The sequence below is a fragment of the Anser anser genome (assembly GCF_964211835.1).
Source record: "Anser anser genome assembly, chromosome: 5".
NCBI lineage: Eukaryota > Metazoa > Chordata > Aves > Anseriformes > Anatidae > Anser > Anser anser.
In genome coordinates, this window is record NC_139725.1 from 17,835,890 (window position 1) to 17,856,890 (window position 21,001).

The 21,001-nt window shown below is 39.9% G+C and overlaps 1 protein-coding gene across 1 annotated transcript in view; it reads right to left on the reverse strand.

Moving 5' to 3' along the window:
- Positions 1-19,344, reverse strand: part of EHF (ETS homologous factor) — a 34,649-nt gene extending 15,305 nt beyond the window's left edge. The window contains exons 1-2 of the mRNA XM_083838443.1: positions 19,191-19,344; positions 310-409 (exon numbers count right to left, since the gene is read on the reverse strand). Coding sequence (XP_083694569.1) covers positions 310-406 — 97 coding nt within the window. The 5' untranslated portion in view covers positions 407-409; positions 19,191-19,344. The remainder of the gene's footprint in view (positions 1-309; positions 410-19,190) is intronic.
- Positions 19,345-21,001: the final 1,657 nt, after the last annotated feature.

The following is a 21,001-nucleotide window of genomic DNA, read 5'->3' on the forward strand; positions in this document are numbered from 1 at the left end:
GAGAGAGAACTTTTGGCACTTTCATCACCTCTACATTCATCTTTAAAAAAAGGAGCAGTAATGAAATGAACCATTAACTGATCATGTTCAGAAACTTAAGCGTTGCAGGTTCAGCTTTTACAAATAAAGTAACAAATATAAATTTTCCTACCAGAAGTGAAACTCCAGTAAATTAGTATCACTGAAAAATAATACTTGTGCATATTTAAAGGTATAGCAGTCCCTTCCACCCCAACCATCCCCCTGCCCACCCCCCCCCCCCCCCAAAAAAAAAAAAAGCATAGCTCAGAGTTGTTGAATTCCTCCTACCATTGCATGTGGAATATCCGTCTGTCCAGGAAGGCTGCTGGTGGAGTAGGTTGCTGCTGGAATTGATACTCATTCTGCCAGCTCCTTCCAAAATCATGATCTGTAAGTGAATCGAACAGCTTGCTTAGTGAGCAGTGTCTAGTCCAAAAGGTAAATGGCAAAAAAAAAAAAAAATCCACTGAAGGTGAAGTGAGCAGGCCAATTCTATTTGTAGAAGATACAATTGAAATCAAGAACATGTTGCCACAACCCCTTTTCAGCTGCCACAAAATCTCCTTATGATAAACATTACCATGTTTGATTTGCATATGCAAGAAGCAAGTTTCTACAGCTGCCCATCCATAAATGAATAATCCGTAATCAGAAATGAAGCCGAATGAAAAGGCAAGGCTCCTGACAGAGCAATACAGGAAAATTGCCAAGCTTTGAGAAGTGAAATACAAAGTTGTTTGACTTTTTTTTTTTCATTTAAAGAGAAATTTGGTTTAAATATGGTTTTCTTTTTTTCTTTTTCTTTTTTTTTTAGGAGAAAGAAAAGAAACTCCTTCACACAGAGGGACCAGTATGTCAATCCTACAAGGAGGTAACATTACAGGGAATATCTTCTTGTCCGACCCAGTTTCTTATCTGATCCATGTCAGCAGTGCCCCTAACCCATTTTCAATGACAGATGTCACAGATCACGCATTTCAAACCACCAAAAAATTGGACCGTCAAAGATCTTGTAAAGGAGAAAAACTTGACACAAACTTTCCTCTCTACTTATGTTGGCTTTAGTAACATGAGTAAAACTGTCCTTAATTTTGGTTGGACATTTTTGTGCAAAACTACTTATATGGTATTTTAGAAAAATGTCACATTTATCACACATTGAAGTGTTTCAGTGAATGTATACAAAATTCCCAAATTGCAGGTATTCTTGATATTTCTTATTACCTTTCAGTGGTTTAAAGTTGCCAAGTTTAAAAATATACATTATAACCATACAGTACAGACATTTTTCAAGAGTTTAGGAAACTAATTTGTTAAATATTATAAAGGTTTCGGATCATTACTCTTATATAAGTACACAGAAAACAAACCATTGTTCAAAAATCTTCTAAATCGAAAGCGACAGTCTGTAAAAATGAAACTTTAGACCTTAAGAGAGCATTTGAATGCAGCTGGACTTAACTTTGGAATTAAAAAGAGTTTAAAATAAAAAATGGACTTGTGAAAGTTAAAGACAGTGGTCTTGGCCTTTTACCCATCAAGGCTAATTTGATCAAGGCTAATTAGAAAACTCCTATTGAGAGCACAGTCAGAACCCCACAAGTTCATACCAACAACATTTTTGGTAGAAGAAAACAAGTCATTAGGAACAGTTACAGCCTTGGTTTTAAAGAACTGCCTGAAAAAGGTATGGGTTGGCATATTCCTCCATCATCCTCAATACATTATGCAGTTCTTAAAAGTGACAAATGCACATTTTAAGGAGAGTCTCTCTTTTTCTCCTCCCCCCACCCCTCCATATATATATAAATTTAGAAAGGGGGAGAGAGAGGTTGTTGAGAATTACTTAAAAATCCAAAGCCTTAGGAATTACGCTACAGGGAATGGTCCTTTATGGTATAACCTAGTTCAGTGCCTTTTTTGTAGCTATACAGAATGGCAAAATCAAGCCGTGATGTTTTAACATTTACTTTTCACTCCAGCAAATCTGGAATTCAGTATCCACCTGTTGGAGAATTTCATTTCTCATAGCAGATACGTGGGGGTACAAAATGTCAGCAATGAAGTGATACCTATAGTCACTCTATGGCCAAATAAATGACGATGGCAATATCAGTCAATAAGTTTATGCGAGTTAGAAGAGAAGATATTTTTTTAGCCCCATGTTAAAGCTAAGTAACTTGATATTTTGAGGGGAAAAGTGCTAGGAAGCATTTCAGTTTCTTACACTGATTATATGTTGAGCATAAAACAAGAATGTAGTTTATCTCATACACTTGATATAGAAAAGCTTTTAAACTATAATGTGCGTTTGACAGTCAATATACACCTCTGAGCAGGTATAGACAGAGTGATATTTCAAATTATTTCTTTCATTAACTTGTTTTTTTTTTTAATTATTTAAGATGTAATGATGTTCATTAGATTCTGAGTGACTGAAATATTAACGTTAAAAAAAACTCTATTACAGTATCAGATAGAGGTGAGGTAGAACAGCAGGTATTCCGGGAAAACTATAAAACTTGAGGGTCAGCAAAACTCTCTTAGGAACGTAATTTGGTAAATTCTCTTGTTTGAAAAGAAAACTACAGTTGGTACTTATCATTGAATTTCAACCTACTGATCTAAAGTCACATTTTCAGAAGAGAACACAGATTTACAGGTACTGTGTTATGTCATTTTGTCCTGTTTCCGCAATTTATGGAATTCTACATAATTTTCATGCCTGATACTTGTGCAAATAAAAACGTGTCTTGGAAAATGTATGCTTATGAACAGAAATAATTTCCATGATCAAGCTCCTATGTATCTTTGTTTTGAAAATTCAGTTCAGGTAAACTCTTGTATTATTTTCTTCCTAATCAGCTGAATTTCCAAATCACAAGATCGTATGACACTTCAGCTCAGCGACTAAATCTATGGACAGTTTAATATACCAAAAATTGAGTCTTGCACAGTTTCTCCCCTTCATCAATAACCAGAACCAATGCGCTTTAGAGAGCTGAGTAGAAGTGCTCTGAAAGCTTTTTCCCTGGATTCTGATTTCAGTTATGTTCCCTTAAAATCTTATTCCCCGCATTACAGTGCAGCAGGCAATTTCTCTTCACAGTATTCCTAAACAACACTAATAGTATTTTCAGACAATATGTGTAGAATTTGCTTTACAAATTCATCAATCAATACAACCCCTTTTTGAAAGCTATACAAGTTATTTCAACCAGAATAATTTAATTATCTTCCCACATTACCTGTGGGAAAAATTATTCATGAGAGAAAGAATTCATGATATGACAGTAATCACTGGGACAGGGTTCGATTCAGCTTTAACCCAAACTTTCCCAAAGTTATTGGTATTATTCAAGGTATCGGTTTATTTTTTGTGATTTGAAAATTGTCGGGTCACCTCCTGTACCTTAATGCAAGAGTGTTGCTTGTTTGGACATCACTTCTAGCACTTTGTTCAGGATGAGTATAATGCCCCACTCATGTAACTTCCATGGTTTTGCTTGGAAGTGTGCGCATCAAGCTCAAAAATGTTTTCCCTATGAAAATCAAATAGTGATTTTCTTCATTTCATCCTGTACGTGCCTTTCTTTGATACAAGTTCATGACAGATTTATGCTTATAGCAGTGTCTCATTCCATACTTGGAAAGATTTTGAGTCAGGATATTGGAAGGGGTGTGCTCTTCATTACTTTAGGGCCAAATCCTCAAATCTCCCTTGTGTACAGACAAACCTGGTTAAAGGGTGTGAAGCCTCAAGGGGAAGGACACATAATATGTTCAGTTTTCTTTTAATCATATGCCATGTATCAAAGTGAACGGTGGAACTAATGAAGCCTGGTTTCCTATGAATGTGTATCTTGTGGTTGGATTCTCTAGTGTCTAGTAAGATGTGAGCACTGATTGAAGTTTTTCCCACGGTTGGGGCATTCATAATATCCCGTTCTCTCAAAGGAGTGAGCTCAAGCTTCACTCCTTCTTTCAGACGGAGTATTAATAGATTTTCCTCCTCTACTTGGCAGTCTGTTTTCATTAATCCTGTAAGAACTTCATATCTTTGAGACTTCTACCCCATATCAAATTTAATTAAAATTGGCGATGGGACTCAAAGATTGTTACAGGCCAAATGCAAAAGCCAACACGCAGACAGAATAACCACAAAAGCCTCATTTCCTCAGGAAACCATGCTAAAAAAGGATTCTAGCTGAGATGAGATATTGGAAAACAACATATAGATCTGAGGATCTCTCTCTCTACTGACTAAGACGGTACATTAAAAATGAAAGCACATATGAAATACTGTGTGCATATACACAAATACATATTTATATACACATATTTACACACACACATCCTTGTGTGTATCTGCACACACATTTCCATTCTTTCTTACTGAAGAGGTGCCACCTTTGGCACCTCTTATGTCTTAAAACACTACCAGGAACACCGCACAGTTATGAGAGGAAGCAAATAACACTTTACTCAATCAGCGAGGTTAAATATAGCTGTGTGCTGGTGTTCAGCAACATTCTTTCCAGAGAGAGTCCTACTAGAGGGCATGAGTACATCCAGAAAAAAAAAAAAAAAAAAAAAAAAAAAGATCTTTCGCCTACATTCAATATATCAGATGGTATTCAAAGCCCAAACCCTGAAGGCCTCTCTTAGTTAAAGCTCTCGCTGAAGTCAGGAGGAGCTTTGACCGAGCCACAACCCAGTGACTTGGCAGTAACAGGAGCTCACTTGCTCTGTTCTTCTCGTCTGTCTTGACCGCCTGACCACTCTGAGTAAACGGCGGTAACGGAAAGAGCAAGCAGCCATGGCCTGGCAATGGAGCAAATCCAGAAAAGCATATTTACAAGTCCTTGAACCTTGAACACTGCATAGTGCACTCTATGCAAATTATTTTATTGCACTACAGGTGTGCTCTGAAGGTAAATTACTCTGATCCCCTTTTCCACATTCACCCCCAATGAATCTTAACATCCAGATAATGAATTTCTCCTTTCTTTGAACCCAAATCTTTCAGGAACAGCGTGTATTCAATGACAGCAAAATGCTGAACACAGCCTGAAAGGAGAATGAGCAGTGCAGAGAAAATGAGTGAATCCTAAAGTACTACGACCAGAGTGATTGCTATGGCATTGATTTGTACAGTTGCTTACATTACAAGGCTGAACTGAACTAAGGGTCTCATTAATTACAAATATGAGGGGGTGTGGAGCCCATGGGGGAAGGAGGCATACAGCTTTTTGGTTTGTAAAGCTACGTACTCTATGCAAAAGACAAGGGGAAAAAAAAATGTCTAAGGCAAAACTGACTGAAACTATTAAGCTATGACTCCACCCGTAAGCTATGCAAAGTCTAAGAGTGACTTCTAGCTGAGACAAGCTCAGTGCAGCTCCTCCTGGCGTGTCCAAAAGGGTGGATCTCTCTTGGCGCATTTACCTATGGAATCCTTCCCCATTTTTTCCCCTTTTACCATCATGGCTGAACTTCAAATGTAGATTTCACCTGGGCCTATTTGCTTTGAAGTGTGTTATGTACACAGTGAAGACACAATCCCTGCTTTTCAGGGCTTGGAGTTTATGGAACAAGTATCTACAGAGTATGTTAAATATTTTAGATCATTACTGCACCTTGGATTACAGTCAAGCACTTAAACAGCAATCTAAAATAAATGATACCGGGTAATAACTGCAGCTGCAGAGGAACAGAATCTGGATTTTAATCGTTTTCTTGAAAACTCAAAAGGCGACAGTGGGCTGAGTTTTCAAGACATCGGAAACAAAGGAGACGCGCAATAAAGCAGGTGGACCTGCTTTACACATTCAGTTACTTCAGAAACACAACTGCATTGTACTTGTAATGTATAAGATCAATTAGCTGCTTTGCATGCCAACCACCTATTTTACATCTCCAGTAGCAGCAAGGGCAGGCACAAACTGAATACATGAATGTTGACAGCCTGTTTGCATGTTACCGTGAGCTTTGGGTCTCCTGTTTTTTTCTCTCCTTTACTGTGCACTACTACCAGGGTACCTGTGTTTAGTTCTGAGATGCTGTGCATATAAATACAGTTAGGGCTGACCCTAAGATTGCCCTGTGGCCTCTGTCTGTTTGCAAAGGTCTCACGATTCATCCTCGGTGTCTATGCCAGGCTCCCAGATAAGATACATCTCTGCCAGAGCTCACTTGCAGATGACCTTTTCTGCAGCTTTTTAGGATCTCTCCAGACCACACAAATCCACACACAACCATCACATGCTTCCTTGTTTCCATCCCTTTGTTTTAGCACACAAAAAGCAGACAGAATCCTCAAAAGAAACAACTCATCTGCAGGCTGATTCCCAGCAGGGATCCACTTCACAACAAAAAGCTCAGCTGAGGACCACTTTGCTATGACCTGCAAGGTGCCCTTCAGATGACAGCCTATACAGCTTGGCCAAGCTGAGGATATCTCAAGACTCACCACTTATGTCAATGCAAACATACCCCATGAAAAATTGTTTCCAAACTACTTGAAAGCTTTGATGAAAACTCCAGTGAAGAAATATTATGATCACGCTCAGTTATTTGTTGTATAACATACTCAATGTTTGATGCATTTCATTTTCAGTCCATCATAGGCACCCTTAGGCCACAGTAACAAAATGTGTTTACTGAATCACATTGTGAGTGTAAAGTTCAAGGAATCATTTTTATAAGAAAATTTTCTAAATAATCTCCAGAACTCTTTGTATTCCAGATTCTGGTTTGGGGCTTTGGGGCCAAGTTTTTTTCCTTCCTACACCCCTCTGAACTATGCATTCCTACGCTTCTGTATTTCTGGTGTGTACAGCTGTGGTTTATATGCATAAAACCACCTTTGCATGTGCAAAATTGGCTCTTGGTGAGCTTTCAGAGAATATATTGAGACCTTGATCATTTGCTGTTGTGGGCTTTTGGAAAGGAAGAGTTGGGTTTATTCTTTTGTTTTCTTTGAACCTGGTATATTAAATGTATACATAAAGGTAAACTGAAAGACCAGAAAAAGGAAGATGAATAGAAAAGAAGCTTTTAGCATTTACCTATGTTACAGATAGAATCACGATAAACCAAATCAAATAAAGCTTGGTTGGAATCTTTTATTACTAAAGATCTGATTTTCATGATGCACTACAAGGCAACTTTTGTATGAGATATGTGGTGGTTGTTTTAACATGTTCATATGGATGCTTCAAAATCTTGCATATATATTTTAACTAAAGAGAAGCTTGAGTAGAAAAGCTAGGATCTAGATCTCTATCTGAGCTACCCCTCCGCTCCAGGGTTTGGGTTTGGTTCTTATCTCTCTTTTACGATGTAATTTAAAGACAAAACCATAGTTCAGTTTCCTTTTTGAGCGAGAACAAAGTTCACTTTATGAATGCAAAAACAAAAATTTCCTTGATTATATGCAAAGTCTCACAGGTTATTTTTTCTCTGTCCCCTTTTTTTTTCATAATCCACAATCTTAATATGAACTGGCTTCAATTTTCAAGGTACTAGTTAGTATAATGAAAATAAAAGAGAGGATTTCAACACAGGTTTTGTTTGTTTGTTTGTTTTTCTAAATCAGAAGCAAACAGAAGGCCAACTGCAAGCAGAGTCCTCAAGGCACAGATGTGCCTTACACTGCTAACTGCCAAAGGTTGGCACTTTTGCAAATTTTACCCACAGTTATGTTACCTTAGCAGAGGAAAACAGTGAACCGGAACCTGCCTCTTAACAAGGATCCTGTGTTTGGGATCCATGCTTCCTTTTCACATCACAGGCTAGATGTGCCTCTTTGTGCCATACCACTAGTTTTTGAATAAGAAAGAAAATAGCATCATTTATTTTGCTGTCAAAAAGCTCATTCTCTTCTTGCAGAAGATCTGTGCACAGATCTGTACATTATTAGTGGAATTGCGAGTCACACAGCTAAATCAAAAGCAAGACAAGAAAAGGTTTTATTTCTTGTAATAAATGCTTATGTCATTTTTGCACAGACATATTCTTAGAACACTTGAAACAGGTAGATATGTTTGCAAACAACTGCCAAAAAAAAGCAGTCTTTTTTCTCTTTTTTTTTTTTCTTTGGAGTTGGTGCTGCAAAACATGGTTTTGACGGGCATATGGCACTCCCTTTATTACTGTCTGCATCACTGCAGCAAGTCCATGATAATTTGGGTCAGCCATTTTCTCCTGAGTATTTAGAAGTCATTTGCAATAGATTCATCAGTCTTGCCTCAGGGATACAGAGTCTTGGAAAACACAATAATGGGAAAAACTGCCTTTGCTCTTTATTCTTCTTTCAGCACTTAATACCACACCTCATGGAACAACTCCACACCTCCTTTCATGTCCTTCCTATCTCTCTGGTACATCCTTCCTCGAACCAGGAGCCAGCTCATCTCCCTAATCTCCTTTTACTAAACACCTTTCTTTTGCTTACAATACACTAAATACACAAATGGCCAAAAAGCACTCTAGATGCCCCTGTAGCTTGACAAACTACCTGTCTATAATTAGGCAAGAACCTCATCAGCTAACAAAATACTACCATCGTGTTCTAACACCTTCTCCTTTTCCCTTGGCTCTGGCTCCCCAACCACTTCCCTCTACCTTCCACGACAGCTTCTCTTTGCTTTGCCTTAAAGACAAAGTCTGTACTGGGAGACCTGCTTTCTATACTACTAACGTAGCCCATGTGACTCTTTGGTTATTAGTGAATAATGACAATAATTGTGTTTGTATTCATGTTTGGCTCTCATTAGATGCTGAAATGTTTACAACGTAACAGCTACTCAGACACACAGAGTCTGACATACGCTGCTGCAGCAGCCAGGATTTCATGGAGAAGTATATTTTAACCTCTATCACAACCAGCACTTCTCTTTTGTTAAGGGAGTAGTCTGGTTTTCTGCAGTAACAACTACTAATTTGTCTATTTCTGAAATAAAAAGATCCTTTTTTACTCTCCCTCTCTTTTTTTTTTTTTTTTTAACTTGGTTTCATACGTTGCATTTTTATAAAGAGCAACTGCTCAGAAACTGCAAGTTTCTTCTTTGGGGATGGTTTCTACGTGAGAACTGCACAGAACAAGGAACATGGGTTGGACACCACAAAAGGGAAGGTGCCCTGGGGGTCACTGTGAGCAGCCTCTGGTGTCTAGGAAGGAGGGGTAAGGCAGAGATTTGCCTGGTGGGGAGAGCAGCCCCACAGACACGGGCGCAGGTGAGCTCTCAGCATGAGGACTGAGCCTTCGCGTCCCTTTCCTGCCAGCACTCTGGTCAGGACGCTCAGCCAACCCAGCCAAGAGACTGCTGCACATCGGTGTGGTGCCTGTCTTGTTTCTAGGACATTACAGCCATGAACGTCTCCTCAGTTAGTCCAGAAGCTGACTCAGGGTAAAGACAGACATTTGGTTTTTTGTCTCCTGTACCGCAAACTACTAGCAGGAGAGATATCCAGCTGGAGTATTTGGAAAACTTCCTGTTCTTGAGAAGAATAGAGATGAAATCTTGAATATAAATTTCATTCCTTTAAGATCTTCATACTTAAAATCTGCTTCTTTCTCATGATTAACATGCAAATTTTCCCAGTGGGGCTATTATTCTTTTACATGAATTGATTAATTCAATTAATGAACTAATAGTATTTCTTCATTAATTACATGAGGAGACAGCACAAATTAGCTAGGATGCGGGATATGGAAGTTGAGAGTTAAGTGTTTTATCCTAAACTAGGTCCAAGCACAGCTTGCTGGGGGTCTAAGCCAGTCAACAGTAGTGTTTATACCTTATTGTGACCCACCTAACTGCGAACTGATCGCACTCTTTTGCTGGCATGAGAGCTGAAGTTTGTTTCAAGGAGGAGACATAGCAGGGGCAGTACAGGGCTCGTGATGGGAAGGATTATTAGTTGCAGAAGTTAGGGAGGGTTTATGTGGCTGACTATTACCTCCTTTGGCTGGGTCAGGCGTGTTCCCTAGTGCCAAGCTGGGGAATACCGATCCCAGCAGCGTGACGGTATCTCCAGCCAGGATGCCAGCTCCTCTTGCACTCCCCTCCAGACTATGAAGTATCCCAGAGTGGGCAGGTGTTTGTGAAGGAATGTGTTGCCAAACAGGCAGCTATCGCTGAAATAGTTCAATGGAGCTCACTGACCCTGTTCCTGAAACCTGCTGTCAGGCAGACCATTACTTTGACTGCCATTCAGTCTTGCGTGTTTGTATGTGTTTAGTAAGTGCATTAATTTGCAGCCCAGCTGTGCCCATGTGGTTTCTTCATACTGTGTTTGTTGCGTAAAGAATAAGAGAGTGCAAGACCACTGCCCTGGCATCCCACTCCACAGGCTGCACAGAGCTGCCTGCTTCGCCCCTGGGTGTAGCCATGGGCTCACTCGCCCCACACAGCCAGGACTTCGAGGAAGCCCTGTGCCTCCTGTGCCTCCCGGAGCCACGTGGCACTGGGACAGTGGCTGACACACTCATTTATGCTCCATGCCTTCATTAAAAGCAGCCAGAAAATGGGGGGAGTGAAGTTTTCGTGCTCTGCAGCCACTTTCTACAGGTAAAGCAAGGAGAAACAGTGGGAAACAACATCTCCCTGCTTTTGTAAAAGCCAAGAGCAGCTTTCCCCCCTCTCCTGCCTGTGGTTAGAGGAGCAACACTTTCATGGCGCCTCTCCTCCTCAGCTGGCACGGTGAGCTGCCCATCCCGTTTCCATTGATTTCTCCAGTGGTTGCATTAAACAATACAATGGAGTATTTATGTGTCAGTGTTGGGAGCAGGTTGTTAAGTAAAACCCACCGTAAATAGAGCCGTTAATTCAGTTGCTGGCATGGCTCTCTGTTATCTTCTCAATACCTCCCAGAGGGTATTAGCCTTACCCTTTCGTTTGAGTTGGCAGCAGAGTTATTTTTTTGCACCTGCTGCTCTACTCCGATAACAACACAGGTCAGCTTTGATTTGTTGGAATATAAACAAAAGAGCAAAGCCAGGCATCTGCCTCAACAGCCTGGGCCGGTTTGACGATAGAGCTTTTCCCATTGGGTTTTGTACAAATGTACTCTTTCAATTCTTACGTGAACTCTCTCCTGCTTCATAAATAGTACTTTGCTACAGAACAGCCCGGTGTCAGGAGGACAGCTCAACACCGTACTTTTCCATCAACTGAAATCTCAACAGGGCAAAGTAACACGCTCTTCTAAAGGTGAAGTCAGAAGAGGTGTCGCACATAAAGAAAAATAAGCTGAGACACAGAGGTTTGAAAATCAGCAGGAAAAAGCAGAAAATTAAGTGTAGATTTTACAAGCAAATTAAGCAGTAGATGACCCTTCTTGAGAGAGGAAGAAAACCTGAAGCATTGTGAGGGTTTGCTTTCCCATGTTCACCTACACACACTCCACCCCTTAACCTGCTCTTTACCAATAAATAAATAAATAAATTCTACAAGAAGTAGGTCCTCGGCTGGAAAATGGGCCAGTTTTAAGGTCTTCTGAAAATCAAGCCTACAGGGCTCATGTACTGTAAAAGCATTTATGTTGATAGGAGAAATACTGATAACCATTGAGCAGAAAAGAAAAAGAGTCCCCAGACAGTGAAAGCGATAAATAGCACAAAGCACAGAAATGAAGGAAGGAACTAACATTACCTCTTCATGACAAACAGGAAAATTGAGACACAGAGCTGAAATGATTTGTTTAAGACACACGGTAAGTCAGTGGACAAGTCAGTCCAACTCATATCTCCAGCTCAAGCTCCATTGTTATCCATTGCATCACGTCTCCAGCAAAAATTTCAACATGCAGATGAGTTAGGATGATCATGGGGTATTTTGAGGGCAAAGAGAAGGTACTAAATAAGCGAAACAATTTTCTGTAAAACAGAGACCTGTTCAGACCGAAGCAAGGCTCTTCTATGCATCATGGCTATTATGTGCCTAGTAGAGATTTGAATGTTAACTTAGCCAAACAATTAAATCTACACTTGAAGCATTAAATCAAAAAGCTGCCCTTGACCTATGTATGATCCCGAAAAAGAGCTAGAAATTCCTAAGCAGAGCTGGCTGAAATTCAAAATTTCTGTTCTATGGAACTGTGGCTACTTCAATGCTTTTTTTTTTTCTTTTTTTTTTTTTTTTCTTTTTATCACAGTGAAAGAAAGGAACTTTAAAAAGCAAGTTCCCTGGCAACAGAGAGGGAGGATCCCCATCCCTATGAGCTGACATGTAAAAACCTATATTCGAGTTGTCCACGTAACAAAAGTGCAACTCAGCCTGTTATGCAAAACTGTTTGTAGAAGGTAGAAAATGGCAAACACTAAACTGCAATAGTACTGCAGGCAGGCAGTATTGTCACCAGGGAGCAGCTGCGCTGGAAGCAGTTGCCTTGCCTAACATGGCTGCTGCCCACGTGGGCAACAGGGAACCCTCCATGGGTCTTCGTCATGGAAGTCCTGAAACACAGCCTCTGTGGACCGGATCTGATGGTCTCAAACACTTGCTGGGATGTCAAGTTTGTGATCCTATTCCTCCCCTTTCACCAATTGCTGGTATTCCTTCTCTTCCTCCTTATTTCTTTTATTTATTTTATTTTCGTTTAATTTACTTTCTTTTATTCTCTCTCTTTTGTTTTTGCCTTCTGTTTAATCAGACCAGCTGACTGGCCAAGGAAGCTTCTTTTGAATACCATCACGAGCCTGTAACCAGTAAGACAAACAAAAACACCATCTCCAATTATCTATCTGTGGCACAAGAGTGCCAGGTCTTACTGCAACTATGGGGTTTGTGTGCAGGTCTCTAGGACAGAGGCCGGAGGAGTAGGAAACAGGGGAAAAAGCTCTATTCCCTCTGTTCTTTTTGCTCCCCTCTGCAGGTATGTATCTCATTTAGTCCCCAAGGTAACTGGAACGGGTTCTGCCAACAAAACCAATAAAAATATTTCCGGACTATTTCAAACAGCTATTTTCTTCAAAAGGAGATTTATTACCATCTGATTTATTCCAACTGCAATGTTTTTCCAGAAAGGGGGATTTAGTAGAGATCTTTCAAAAAAAATGTTTTTAGGGGATTTTTTTCTTCCTTTCTTCATATCTTCAATGATTAAATCTTCATAAGATTTTTAATATCGAAGATGTGTTATATCATAAGGCAGGCTGATACCTTGGTCTAAATTCCCCCAAACCTCCTTAACTTTTCATGTGTATAGTACCATTGACTATGTTGACACCCTTGAATCTCTGCATCCCTCCAATACATTGATGCTGAATGTAGCAGAACCTGCCTGCTGCTAGAGCTGCAGACCTGCTGCTCTGGGGCTTGGGGAAGGGCAGCCCTGGGCACAGCAGCTCTCAGGCCATGCACATGCTCCTGCAAGAAAGCCGACTATGGCACAGGGCAAAAACAGCAGGCGTGGAAGTCGCAGACAACCCGCGCTTGGGCTCTAGGCATGAGGAGCCCCTCGCTTGCTGCAGGACAACACAGGTTGACCATTTATACCTGCTGACAAAATACACCGTAACACAACTAGCTGTGTATTTTCAAGGATTAAATGAAGTTCTTCAGATTATCACACAAAGTTGGTGGAATATGGGGTAAACATTTGAATTCCTATTTTAAAAAGTAAAGCAAGAAAGCCCACACAGGAGATAAGGGATGTGCATGTGCACGTACTTTGTTCAGCGTGGTTGTGTGACTGCATGCGTATCGGGAGTGGCTACAGACAGACTGAGAAAGATTTACTGGATTGACTATAATTTGACTATCTTCCAAAAACATTTAATCATTTGAGATTTTAAAGGAGGAAGAGAAGTTTCTACCTGTTCTCACAAAGTATAACAGATCCATCAAAAAAAGTCTTAGGGAGGGTAAAGATAACTACAAGTCACTAAATGAAGGAAAAACCTGTATCTATTTCACTTTGTACATCCTGCTTTTGATAAGTCTCTAAGGATATCTCACTTGTCTAATCACCTATTAATTCAGTCTTCTAAAACCTTTTTCATCTTTCTCTATCAGGGCAGCTGCCTGGGAACATTACAAATGATGTCTGAGTTGTGTGGCAGATCCCACTGCAAAAGAGATGAGAACAGCACCCTTCAATGTGTCAGAATTTGACTCCCTGATAAAGCCCCTTCATAGCCATGCCAATCTATGAGACAATTGCTTAACCAAGCATACTTTGAAAGTGCATCATCAAGATGCAAGCTTCTACGCTGTTGTGTAATAATAATTATATGCTTCAGTAAAAATCATTAAGAAAGTTTGGGGGTAATCATTACATTGTGCATTTAGTCTCATTCCTGACCATTGCATCTTGGGCAGTTTTACACAGGATCGTTAATTATATAGCAATATGAATTAGTTACCTGCTCACTGCCAGATGAAAGAAAACCCAGAGCAGTTTTAAAAAGCAGAAACATTTTTTTGATGATGGCATCAGTAATTTGGACGATAGAGTGTATTTTAACACATAGGAACTCAATCCTTATGGATCTGTAGGGGCTCAGGAAACTTTTCTGTCTACATCTGATAGTGAGCAGAGTAAATATTCAAGACATTATGTCTGTATCCTTCCTCCCTAATAGGAGAAATATTTTATTCTTTGTATTCACAGATTGTGTAAGTAGAATGGCTTTCTTTTCACTACTGCAGAGCAATCCTCTTTTAATGTCCTATCTTCTTGGTCTATAACCAGCAAATACCCAGCCCCAGCTAGCTGTTTGTTCTACTAGTTCTCATACTCTTTCCTGTGGAGCACATTTCACAAAATCAGCAAAAGTATAGGTAATGATAACCATGTGCAATGTCAGCTTTTCGAAAGGGAGCCTTTGAGGGATCTTCCTCATAGAGAGACATGCAAAATGCCAAATGCAAGTTGGTTGCTCCACTGGCTACATGACTCCATGTTTACTCATTCTCACCCATCTATAGGCCAATGACCAACAAATGTCCCAAGCATTTTAGGCATTCAGCAACAGATTTGGTTCAGGCTGCATCTCTAGTAAAGCTCAAACGAGCTTTTATACTAAGAAAGACTGGTAATTTCCATAGATAGCAAGTTAATCCTTATTTTTCCATATGCCAGCTGTGTGAACAAACCTTTCTTAATTTACCCTTTCTATTATCAGTGTTACTTATAAATTTCACCCTTACCAAGTTTGTAATGTACTTTTTCACAAAGATTTAGCGAAAAAAGTCCCTGGTTCATCGGGGGCAAAATACATGCAAGCTGCAGAGTGAGCTGAAGGCAGGGAAAGGAAGAAAGAGCAACAGACATTTGTAGTTAGAGATCTTGCAGCATCCTCAAGGCTGGCTGAGCAGCTGAAGCCAGTGGGCTTTGCTGAAGATTGTGTTGGACTTCCTTGGTGCCCACAAGGCACTTCATACCATTAGGAAGAAAACTCCCTGACTTTATGCTTGAAAGTTTAGCAATAGCTAAGCTGTGAGACTGGAAAGAGACTTGACTTCTCTAAACATCGCCAACTATGCAAGCTACAGAAATTGTTAGCATTTCTGTTCATTTCCTCATGTACAGCAAAGCCTTTATATTCGATTCTACCACATCCTAACATCATGTGTCATTAGCAATGACAACAGACAATTACGTTTGTGACCCTTTTCTTTTTATGTGCTGCTTGCCGCAGGAACGCCTGCCTAGTCCTTGACAAGAAGGACCTACTTCGCAACCGTAGGAAGGCTGATGAGAAAGAGAGCACTGCAAGACCATAGAAAATCCTTTAAAGGGTGGTCACACTACCATCAGAACAAGAAGGGGTCATTCATCTATCTGTTTCTTAGTCTTGGCACACTGACCAATTTTTAAGCCAGACAGGTCTGTCCCACTGTCTGGGTACCACAGGCTGTTGCTCCAGTTCTCAGAAATAGCATTCATTGTACTGGAGACAGGTCGGGCACTGGTGTGGGAACTGAAGCACGCCAACGGCAATAGAAAGCATGTAACCGTGGACTCCGCAAAACAAATCTGGGTAATGCTGCAGTCAGTGGAAAGTTTGCATGGGAGAAGACTGAATGATTTGGTCGTGAGACTAAGCTAGACACATTTATAAAGAGCGTGGAAGGGGTGAACAAAGAAGGGTAGATAAGGGACGATTCTGGAAAGGTGTCATGTCTTGTGGACAGTTCTCTCAGCTCACAGAGGCAATAAAATCTTTAATCCTCTTCTGTAAGAATTGACCATAAATACTCACTTCTTCAGCAGGTGTACAAATTAATCCACCCAGGATTTTTTTGTGCAATTTACAGTGGGAGAGGCAGCAGGCTAACACAACAGTCCTGTCTGGACACAGACACACTTATGGAAATCCTTCATTTTCCTCCCTAATCTCTCTTCATCTGTGTCTCCAGATGATTTTTCCTTTTTAGTTTGATCTCTCTCCATCACAATTTGTTACCTTGCACCTCCCAGACAGAACAAGTACTGATGTTAACAATAAAATTCACTAGGAATGAAAAAAAAAAAAAAAAAAGGAAGTTCAGTGGGAGCCAAATGATTTAATTTTGTCTTTGTCCAGCTCTCCAATAGCCTGTTTTCACCACTGCCAAAAACTCACAATACCCTGAGAATATCTGAAGTAATACGAAATTACTGTGGCAATACCACACCATATTCTCTCGGGTGACAAGAGAATAATAATTTTCCACGTTAAACAGACCACGTTCTATTACCTGATCTCACCATGACTGGGATAATAAGAATTGCTGTCACCCTATAAACTGCTGTGAAGGGTTACCTAATTTCTGCTGGGGCAAACAAGCACAAGTCTGCTCTGATACAGTATTCTTTATGACTATGACTTGGGAAGAATATACTGTTTTATTGGTCTCAAGGGCTTTACAAATACCAATAGGACTAGCAAAAAAATGAAAAAAATAAAATGAAAAAAAAGCAAGTGAACAACATTAGCACTATTAATGATAACATTGCCTCTGCATGTAGGACCAATGCATGGAGGTGAGAAGGGGGTCTAGAGGATGATGACTCTTTGAAAGCCTCAAACATGCTTTATAAACTCCTGACCCAGAAATCCAGTATGAGGTAGGCATCACCTCTGGGAAGAGGTATCACTTTTGGGGGCAGAAACACATATTGACTCACATTCCCTTTCTGGTTGGCTTTGCTGTTCCTACAGCCTGCGTCCTCTCCTGACACCCGGACTTCACACTGGATGTTGAAAAATTAGTGGGAACCATTGAAGGGATTAAAGGATGGAAAAGCTTGCTTACAGTGAAACTGGCGCAGGTTTTTCCATGAGATGGAAAAGCCTATGGGGCTCTGACTACCATATTTATCAAAAAACAAGGCTAAGGGAGAAGCTGTTCACAGCTACACACAGCTACCAACACAAGGAACAGAAATTTGCCACTCAGGGAAACTTCACACTAGCCATCAAAAGATAACAAAGTCAGGTGGCTGAATGCTAAACCTAGACCACGTCAGACTGAAAATGAGACGAAATATTTTTAGAGGAATGATATCTAAGCAGTTAATTAAAACATTCTGGTGAATTTCCCATCATTGGACTTCTGGACTTTTTTTTCAAGACTGGAAGTTTTCTAGAAGATAAGCTCTACTTCAAGCCACCTAATTAAACTTGAAAATTCTGGGAAGTCCTATGTTGTTATCACCACAATCACTTCTGGTTTTAAAACCTGTAAGGGCCAGGAATTAAACTGTCATTAATTGTGATATTTGTTGGTGAAACAGCTTAATCCTGCTGTTTTTCTAGTTTTAATTGCAACTGTTTTCTTTGGTTTCCACATCTGCATTAAATATAAACCCTCTCTGTTTTCCAGCTCTGGTACTTTCTGCAGTGCAAAATAAATGACAGCAAAGTGCTTAAATTGCTACCCACAAATTTGCTATCAAAACAGAACTTAAAGGAGTGCATTTTTTTATTACCCCACTCAAGTTTTCACAAATTACAGGAAATACTGGTATAAGAGGGTATGTTTAACACAGTTCCATGTGATACAGGTACAAATAAAATCATTAAGTGAAACTTTTACTTCAGTGTTCATTTCTGTCATTATTAAGTGATTTCATTTCAAAAAGAATACGAAAAATGATAGTTGGATATACCTTAGAAGCAAAGGTGACATATTACACGTTTAGATGAAGTAATCTAAAATCTCGTTACCGATAAAATTCAATAACTCTAACTATATACATACAAGAGTATCTGCCTAAAATCTCTCATGCAGTGAAATACAAATGTTTATCACTAAGCCCATCACATATGTTTTACACAATCAGTGTAGATTTTGAGCAACTTTTTGTTTATATGCACATCTACCATTAAACAGAATTTAAAAAGTCTCTTTCTTGCTGTGTCTATACCTCAAGGGGCCAATTCTGGTTCTATTCATATAAAATTACCATTGGAAGAGAAACAAATTAAACAAGCAAAGACACTGCAGGCCTCTGCTCACACTGTATTTACCTACTCAACGCTTGAGCCGGCTTCTCTGGGGTGCTTACACTTAGAAGGGACTAAGAGCAACAGAACCCCACTTGCCACTGGAACTGCCACAAAATTGACTTGAGGCCAAAAATGGGTCAAATTATAAATTTCCTTTCAGATTTTTCGCTATCAGTACAATCACCATCACCATCCTCATCACTAAAAGCAACAGAAACAACATCCTTGTAAAGTGTCTCCCTGTTCCGTGCCACCAGCACTCTCAGGGGTACTGAGAAGGTCCACTCCACTCTCTCACCCCTCACCTTACTGATTAGATGACCTCTCTGAGGACAAAGACAGCAGATTTAGGACCCAGAATATTGTCAGCTACATCAGAGACTTTGAGTAATTCTGGTGAAGCCACTGGCTCAATTTGAGGTCATTGACATTCTGGGTGAGTAAAGGCAGCAGGTCTGGCCCCAATCAAACATAAACACAACAGGCTTCTTTAAACATAAGTAAAATGCAAGTCAAAATAGGAAAACCGAAGTCTTTATTGTAACGTTAAAAACCCTTTTGATCAAATTAGTTTAGCTGCTGTTCCAAAGTGGGAAGGGAGGGGCTCAGTAGGGTGGGCATGAGTCCAGTAGACACTTCTCTCTTTTCTTTTTTTTTTTTTTTTTATGGGTGTTAATTTAAAGGAAGTATATTAAAAAAAATAATAACCCAAACACCTTACCTCATTTAGCTGCAGATTCTGGAGTGGAAATCCTTAACTGAGGCAATGGGAAGACTTTCTAAAGAACAGTAGGTTGGGTAAACACAGGTACTAGGTTATCTCTCCTAAAGACTCCCAGGAGTGAAGATAAATGGATGTGATATTAATTTTAAAACATTTTGCTGAACACTCAGGCAGCCAATAGGGGAATTCCTTAGGTCACTTCCTGTTCATTTGATTGGGTCTGCAACGACAACAACGAAGACGAGGTTGGGAACATTTGCATAAGGCCAGCTCAGTCCTCAGTATTCAAAGAGAACAGGTCTAACCGGGTTACACGTGTGGCTCCAGAACAAAAGAGAAACCTGGTAATGGATGAGGGATTGATTTCTTTGTAGTTGTTTTTTTAAGACCATCCTTTTTTTTTTTTTTTTAATGGAGGTTATTTCAGGTAGATAGGGAGATTATAATTAGAATGAGGAGAAGTGAAGAGCAGGAATGTCCTAAATTAAAATTAGTCTGAAAATAACATGAGAAGATGCATGGTAGGTAATAGCCCTGTGCTTCCAGAGAGGTGGACTGGATGAGCCAATATCATGGGCTTGATTCTTTCTTTTTATACCTCGAGAGTCCTGTGAAATGAATGAGTTTGCACAAGCGGGAGTCTCTAGGTCTTCCAGCTTCTCTGGGTATCTGAGAGAATGTAAAAGAAAATGAGGAAAAAATCTTCAGTGTAGGTGTACATAGGGATGAGTACAAAAAACAGATACAGGAAGATTAACAAGGTAGAAAATCAGCAGATAAGTGTTTCTCTGCTTTTAAACTTCCTAATTCTGATGGTTCAGACCAGTGGGGGAGAGCTAAAACCTTTCTTAAGGCATCTACTCCACAGCACATGGAAGTCAGGCAAAATATTTGCTTGCTCTTCCCAGCCACAGGCTGGGTGTTGGATTAGAGGCCTTTCACTATCCAGTCATCAGTTCAACTCTTGTGTTGGGTGAAGAGCACGGAAACGCTGTTTCCTCATGTAATATCTGTGCTTTATGGACAGTTCCGAGAATTGTGAGCCCAAATCTGTCCTTGACTATGCGCAAGTTACTTCGCCAGATTGCAACCAGGAACCTGAGCAGGAAATGAGGTGACTAAATAAAAATATGAACTGTCATCTATCGTCAGGTAGTAACGTAGGAAACTTCCAGGGTTTCATTAATTTGTATGTATAAAGCACAAGAATTGCTGAGCGTTTTTATTCTGTGATTTTTCAGAGGTCTATGTGAAATTAATTTTCCAGTCTCTGTTCACTTTTGGTTCCAGGGCTCACCATAAATCTCCTTCCCAACAGATGTACTCTCAGTGCTCCGTTTACCAAGCACAGGGAATGAATCGTCCTTCAACATCTAGAGATACTATTAATCATTAATCAGGATCCATTGTCAGTTTAGAGGAAACATTACACATGTTATTTATGCTGAACCTGATTTCAAGATAAATTGTGGATCTCAGGCCCAAGGAATGTCACCTTTGTTCTATCATCCGCACTAACACCAACGATACTAAAACACAAGTTGTTTTTGTTCACACAGATCAGGTGTGCATGAGTACGCGTGGTTTGAGAAAATCCCATTGTTTTTTCAGCCAGGATATAGTCAAGTTCCATAGCTGCTCACCTTGACTCTTACTTATCAAAGTTGTCCTTGTGGAAGAAAGAGGCTGTAAATTTCCATCTTGGAGAGCAGTATCACACCGAGGGCTAAGGATGTCATTGAAAAGAGCTACACAACTGTTCAGAGTTTTCACAAGTAGGTCAACTATCTGCAAGATTTCTCTACACA